The following is a 7,659-nucleotide window of genomic DNA, read 5'->3' as shown; positions in this document are numbered from 1 at the left end:
CAAGAGGGAGTTGAGGGTGACCAGGGTAGCTAGGGTTTAGGCTAAGATCCTCTGGATATAAGAGTGTATGATCAATTCAGATTAGTGCCCACCAAGTGCTCGACAGAATGGCCGCATGAATATTTATTTTGAATTTTGCCAAACTTTTTCTTGGGTGTGATTCTAATAATGGTTAGCACCTCTGGGTGGTGTTGGTTTGCAAAGTGGAGTTGGTTTGATGAAAATCAAAATTGGGGTGATCTTAAATCTATTCAAAGTTGCAACTTTGGATGCAATTTATAAGAATTTGAAAATACTTCTGTAAGGTTGGCAAGCTCCAAAGTGATCACCTTGATGTGTTCTTGGATGAGGAGCAAAGAGATGAGAAAGTTTGGTTTAGAAATAAATAACCACAGGGGTCCAAAGTGGGTAACATGTTAAAAATAGCACAAGTGACCATTATCACATGTGTTCGGTTTTTTTCATTTTCTTTTGCTTTGTTTTGATTTTCTTTGACACAAAAGGTATTGTTTTGGGTTCATTAATGTTTTCAAACCATTTACACAAAGTAAAAAATGGCATAGGCCAAGATTTGCAAATATGGCTATAAACTCACACATGCTTTTTCTTTTCTTTTATTTTATTTTTTCTTTTTCTTTGTTTCTTTTTGACTCCAAAGAGCAAGGTTTAGGGTTTAGGAACCTTTTCAAGCATTTCACACAACAAGCATGGCAAAAGCACAACATACATGCATGATCATAATAGAAAGATTTCGAAATAGGCAAGTTTTTGTTAACCCTAAAAATTGGATAAATGGACATTGATTTTTCTTTGTTTTAAAATTTTGGGGTGTTACATGGTCCCTATGAGTGTGAGGGCCCGCTTGCGGAGGTTGATCATGAGGTGCCTGTAGATTTCGCTGATTTCCTCGCCATGCATGTAGAGATCCGTGACATCAATGTTCATGATGAACTTCAAGCTGATCTCGTTGAGCATTTGTGGAGGATCAAAGAAAATGCTGCAACACCTTGATCTAGCCCTATTTATTATATTTGTTTAGTTGTTTTATTGTTTGTTGAATTTTAATTTGAAAACAATCTCCACAAACATATCTATTCCTATGCTATTTTTGATAAAAGGTTGTGTGTTAAAAAAAACTTTAAAAAAATGTTTGGGGGCGGTGTTTGGGGGACGCGGTTGGCGAGCGACGTCCCCAAACGCGACACGAATAAAACACATCTCCAAATGTTCAATCTGGCGCGCTTTGAGAGACATGACTATGTTCTAATCACACAAGAAACCTTGAGCCATGCACATATAAGGAAATGGCTAAGTGGAGAAAGTCCACGAGGGCGCGGCTAGCATACCCAGCTCACGCAAACATGTTTTTGGGGAATCTACTGACTTAAATATCGGCTGCCCAGACAGTCTGTATGGTACCATCAACATGAATTCTGTAAGCTAAAAGTTGAGCAATCTCCGGGTCCTGATTCTTAAACACTAATAATTCTACTAACTAATAATTCAGCCACAGCTTTGTCTTCCGTATTTCCACGGGATTGAACTTATCCATACAATTATGCAAATTCCTGCATAGTACTTTACATGCAGTAGAGCCAGGTAATTCTCGTTATTCTTACACAACCTATATACCAGTGCAAGATCAAACCTGTAAGCATATCACTTTGCAAATTGCATCAAGAGTGCTACGGTACAGAACTTCAGTAACAGCAGGATCGACAGCAGTCGTGTGTGAAGATCAGTTTTTGTGCTAGTACAATTAAGGAGTACCACATCACAAGTCCTGCACCGCGAGACAAAGGGGGCAAATGGCGTGACGAGCTAGCCTCTGCTGCACGGATCGGTCCGCGGTCAGGCCACCGCGGCCGCCGGAGCCGGGGCTGGGGCCGGCAGCCGTGCGGCGCCGATGACGAGCGAGGTGTCGGCGGAGATGGGGATGACCCCGCCGCGCGCGAGGATGGAGCGGTACATCTCGACGAGCACCTTGTCCTCGTACTCCTTGGGCGGGCGCGGGCGCGCGAAGGGGTCGGCGCCGGCCACGCAGTAGGGCGCGGAGCCGTAGCCGACGGCGGCGGAGGAGGCCAGCCGGAGCATGGCGTTCACGTAGGCGTCGCGGAGCCGCACCAGCCACCGCCGCGGCGACAGCGCGCGCAGGATCCGCCGCCCGAGCCCGAGCCCGCGCCGACGCACGCGCCACCCCCGGCGCCGGCTCGCCGTCGCCGTCGCTGCCACGGCCCCGGTGCCTCCAGCGCCGAGCTCGGCCGTGGCGAGGGGCGGGCGGCGCTGCGCGTCGGCGGCGTCGAGGCGGTCGTAGCCGCGGAGCTTCCGGTAGGCCTTGATGCCGCCCTTGCGGGCTCCCGTGGCCGAAGCGCCTGCCATGGCTCCTGGAGCTTGCTCCGACCTCGCGTGGGAATGGTGGTGGGTGGTGGTTCGTAATGGCAGAGAGAGGTAGTATGTTGTTCTACACTTGTAGCATGAGTGCTAGCTAGCTGCCCTGCACGCCTGCACTTATATCCGTGTCACATGGCGAGCTCATTTCTTTTCATCAAGAAAAACAAATTAGCTCACTGGGCGTTTAGCCGCCCTGCAGCTCGTATTATCTTTACTGTGCTGATGATAGCTCGGTCGCTCTCACGATTTAATTAGCCGCTATGTTTTGTTGACCCGTCCATGCGTGCATGGTGCCCGTTTATGCTAGTTTTCAGCTTGACAAGCTAGATTTGGCATTTCTGCTGTAGCGCATGGCATGCTTTAACTCCGCAGCTGACTAACTGAGTTAGGGCATTTACACTCAGGTTGGATTTTTTCTTACTAGTAGGCGACAGAGAATGAAGAAATGAAATGTTGTCTTCACTTAGTTAAAAGATGAGCTCTTGAAAAAACAAGAGAAACTATTTTCTCTATTGCATCATACTTTTTCTTAGCAACATAATTTTCTTACTAAAATTTAATTAACTCTCATTAGTTGTTAGAGATGACAACAATAGATAATGCATTATATTACTTATATCGCTTGTTTCCTTACGTTACGTGGAGGGCTAAGATTACCTGGAGGGATAACAAAAGACATGTCTTCTTTACAATTGTGCATACCCTTATACAAATTTCAATCAAATGAACTATGGAGGGTATACCAAAATCAAGCAAATTAATCTCGATGATCATCAAAGAGGCCCCAAAACAGTAGAAATTATAAATAGGTCATTGGACCACCTAGCGAAGACCACAAACACTAACGCCAGCCAAAGGTGCGCCGCCATCCTCGCCCCTCCATCACCGGAGTTAGGCAAATCATGTGTAGTAGAGCTTGTTGTAGGAGACAAACATAAAATCATCGTGCTAAGCCCCAAAGAAACAAACCAGAGCAATAACCATCGCTAATGACAACAACCATAGATCGGAAGATACTGACCTAAAACTGCACAAGCGAACACGAAAACTCCTACCGGATCTCAAAAGATCTGCCAAACACACGATTCCACGCGTCCTCCGCTAGCACTAGACGTGCCACCAGAGCGAAGATAGGGCAGGAATGACCTTATTCTGACTTCAAGATGTAGCCACCGTCTCACCATCCTGAAGAAGACACTAGAAACTAACTAAACTAGGAACTGAAATCATCCCGCCGGCGAGAGGCCACAGTCCGCCACACCTCCAAGGTCCCAAGGCCACTGGAGGCGGAGAGGACTGGTAGTATCGCTGGCGAGAGCGACAAAACCCTGCATAGGTTTTAGAGGCGCCTCAACATCGCCTCCTGTTTCTTCTGCTACCCCGTACCAATTCACCTGTTTGCGGATTAAAATTCAGGTAAACCAAACTGCAGAAATGGATTCGCTTCCAAAATTATCATATCCGTTTACGCACCTAACCAAAAGTAGATTTTGATGCCTGAAATTGTGAAATAACGGCGAGCCAAACCTCTTGCCATTTTTTTAGTATTGTACATTAATTAAAAAATTAGAGGTTATTGCTAGTGCTAGTATTTCAGCAAAATGTTTTGACATTAAACCTTGAATCTGTGAATAGCCACTGGTACAAACTCGCTACTTAGATACGGCTTGTTAAGCCAGATTACAGTCGTTATGAAATAGGCTCCCCAAAATAGCCTCAGACAAGCGTATATTCCTAGGAACTTGCAACCGCTTCTATAATTTTTGTCTTTCCAGTCGGTTATGTTTATGAACCGCCTCTAAAGTAATCCCTAGACAGCATGTTATCCGGATGAAAAGAGATGGATGTTGCCTAGAGGGGAGGTGAATAGGCGTTTTAAAACTTTTACGAGATGGGCTTAACAAATGCGGAATAAAACTAGCGTTTACTTTGTCAAGTCCAAAGCCTATATACTATGGTTCACCTATGTGCACCAATAACTTATGCTAAGTAATACAAGCAACTATGTGATAGCAAGATATATAAATCCAAGCATGATGGCTATCACAAAGTAAAGTGCATAAGTAAAGAGCTCGGGTATAGAGATAACCGAGACATGCCGGAGATGATGATTTATCCCGAAGTTCACACTTTTGCAAGTGCTCATCTCCGTTTGAGAGGTGTGGTGGCTTAGCTCTCCCGAACGCCACAAATGGTCTCAGCTTGAGGTGTGGTTGCTCGATGCACAACAACGCCACAAAGGCCTCACCCCAAGATGGGGGAGTCACACCACACACCGAGCGCCACGAAGGCGCCTCACCTTATTCTCCGATGACCCTCGCCACAAAGGCCTAGGTCACGGTTCCACTAAGGGATTTCCTTCGAGGCGGAAACCGGGTCTTACACAAAGCTTGGGACACGCATCCACAACTTAATTGGAGGCTCCCAAGAAATCGCCACAAAGGCCTAGATCCGTCTACGGTTCCAAGAACCCAAGAGTGACAACCTTCTTGCTTTCACTTCCACGAACCACCGTGGAGAAATCAAACCTATGCACCAAATGCAATGACAAGAACACCACAAAGATGCTCAAGTCCTTCTCTCTCAAATTCTAACAAAGCTACAAAAGCTATTGGGGGAATAAGAGAGGAAGAACAAAGAGAAGAACACAAAATTCTCCAAGATCTAGATCCCAAAGATTCACTCACAAAGAGATGATATGGTTTGGTCAAAGTGTGGATCTAGATCTCCTCTCTCTTTTCCCTCAAAAGGGGGCAAGAATCATGGATGGATAGAGAGATAGGGCAAGCTTCTCAAGATCAACAATGGAGGAGAGAGAGAGAGAGAGTAGGAGAAGCACATGCCCAAGGATGAAGAAGGGGGGTATTTATACCCCCCAAGAAAATCGAGCCGTTGGGGATATTTGGGGGCGGATAATCCGGCCTAAGTAAGGGCCAGATTATCCGGCCACCCCAGATTATCCGGCCACCCCGGATTATCCGGTCCTCTGGAAAAGTCCGGCCAAAAATCCGTCCTGGATCCAGGGGAGTACTGAGAGCCTCGTCAGAAAGTCCTTAGCTGATTTTTGGGCCCCGGATATTTCGCAAATATCTGGCCCGGATTATCCGGCCTAGTAAACTTGTAAAATCAATATCTAAAGATTGGTAGCTCCGAATAGAGTGAAACCAATTTTGTTGGAAAGAGGACGGCAAGAGGTGATTTTTTATTATTTTTAGAGGTTCAACACCTCAACATGAAAAACCAAGAAAATCACCAAACTCGAAAACGCAACAAGTGATCATGCGAAATCCGTTTTCGATGAACTAGAGCTTGTCATGAGAATAATCACAAGCTGTAAAACATCACATGGATAAGATCCAAATAACAACCAAGAAAGGTGATGCAAAGATGCAAATGTTTGAGCTCTCCGAAGGATACGATCGAGTTACTCACTCGAGAGCCCTCTTGATAGTACATCAACTAAAATATAAACCGATCTCCAACTACACCATGAGACCGGTGAGAAAGAAACCCTATAGAGAGAAAAACTTAACCTTGCGCATTCCACTTGAGCTTGATGATAACGGTTTTGATCGCAACAAGATGAAACGTCTTTCTTGATTGTGCTTTCTTGATAAAGTCATGCGAAATGCTCCCCCATACTCCACTATGGGAGAGCTTCTTCTTCGGCGCATCTTCACATATCCATGATCACCATATGGATGGCAAACTTCAAGCATATGATCTCTTCGAGTTGGCTCATCTTGAACTTGCACTTCATTTCTTCATTGTTCATCATGTTGATGTCTTGAAGTAACTTGAGGACTCACTTCATCTTCATCTTCAAGACATACTTGACACTTGATATCCTTCATCAATTTCTTCTTATTGCAACCTTGAAGCCAACATATGGTTCAAGCATTGCCTTGGACAACTCCTACAAATATAACTCAATGCAAATATTAGTTCATAGGGATTGTCATTAATTACCAAAATCACACATGGAGGCTACATGCACTTTCACCGGACCGTCTCATATGGTTCAAGCATTGCCTTGGACAACTTCTACAAATATAACTCAATGCAAATATTAGTTCATAGGGATTGTCATTAATTACCAAAATCACACATGGAGGCTCCATGCACTTTCACCGGACCGTCTCTATATAGTGAGACTCACGTTATTCCTACCTAGACCTTTTTATATTCTGGAGGTCTCCGGTATATCTGGACTTAGAAGCGGTTTGTTAATAAGCCGTTTAAGATGTCCTTCGTGTTTTACTATATGTTAAAGACGATGTCTATCTTCCTGCTAAGTCATTTGAGATGTCCTTCGTGTTTAACTATATGTTAAATACATAATATTCCTGCTAGTGATCGAGAACCACGAAGCACTAGGCTACCCAAGGTTGGTAGTGATGTTTGCAGGTATTTTTTTTTATCTTCTCCACTTTTATTTTGTACAATCTATTTTTTGATGCAAACATAACAAATATCATGCAAACAATTCTCAGTAGAATGCTCACAATTCCTTTCCTTATTGTGAATACAATCATGACAACTAGCTAGTTTGCACATTTTAAGAAACCCATACATGGCGATTGTAACAATGACTAGCATAACAACAACACCGGAAACGTACCGTTGACACATTTCCTTCCTGGGACCATACTTTTTTTTATCTTATCCATCTTCAACCTAGTTGTTTTCCTAGCTTCTTTCTTCTTGATGTTATGTTCATCGATCATATCGACCAACACTAACTCTATTTTCCTTTCTTTTTCAGAACTCGTTGCATTTTCCCATTGGTAGTACGTGCAGCAGTTGCATTCCGTATTATTTCAAACCCTCCGACAATATTGCTAGATGTACACAATGGCTGAATTCGATGGGTTACACCTAGGTATTACTCGAGGTGCTCGCTTAACCAATGTGTCTCCAATTTTTTTTTTGTTCTGAAGCGGTCAGTTTACTAACCCATCTCTAAGAGCCATAATCTGCTTAGAGTGGGCCTCTTTACCAACCCGCATCAACACAAAGAGACGACACTAAGAAACAACCCACTCAGGAGTTCAGCCAGTTAGAGACGGTTACTAACAATCTCCGACTTAGGCTGTCAGGCAGTTCGAGACGTCTGCTTATAAAAATCGTCTCAGCCCCGTAGATCATGGAGGTGGCTATGAAATGTAACCGCCTCAGAGGGTCCTACCTTTGGAGACGGCTCTTATTGTGGCCTATCTAAGGTTGCTATCCTTTGAGCTGGTACGTTAACCGTCTCATCTTGGCGTG

At 44.3% G+C, this 7,659-nt stretch overlaps 1 protein-coding gene across 1 annotated transcript; it reads right to left on the bottom strand.

Moving 5' to 3' along the window:
- Window positions 1-1,466: 1,466 nt before the first annotated feature.
- On the bottom strand, window positions 1,467-2,517 carry LOC127317646 (uncharacterized). Its single transcript, XM_051348222.2, has one exon. The coding sequence runs from the start codon at window positions 2,377-2,379 to the stop codon at window positions 1,852-1,854; it is 528 nt and encodes a 175-aa protein (XP_051204182.1). The 5' UTR covers window positions 2,380-2,517; the 3' UTR covers window positions 1,467-1,851.
- Between the last annotated feature and the right edge of the window lie 5,142 nt (window positions 2,518-7,659).

This window comes from Lolium perenne, chromosome 1 (genome assembly GCF_019359855.2).
Source record: "Lolium perenne isolate Kyuss_39 chromosome 1, Kyuss_2.0, whole genome shotgun sequence".
Lineage (NCBI taxonomy): Eukaryota > Viridiplantae > Streptophyta > Magnoliopsida > Poales > Poaceae > Lolium > Lolium perenne.
Note: the sequence above shows the minus strand (reverse complement) of the source record. Positions and strands in the feature narration are given on the sequence as shown.

Excerpts from the sequence above, each read along its gene's own strand:
- LOC127317646 (XM_051348222.2), bottom strand. The coding sequence starts at position 2,379 with ATGGCAGGCGCTTCGGCCACGGGAGCCCGCAAGGGCGGCATCAAGGCC.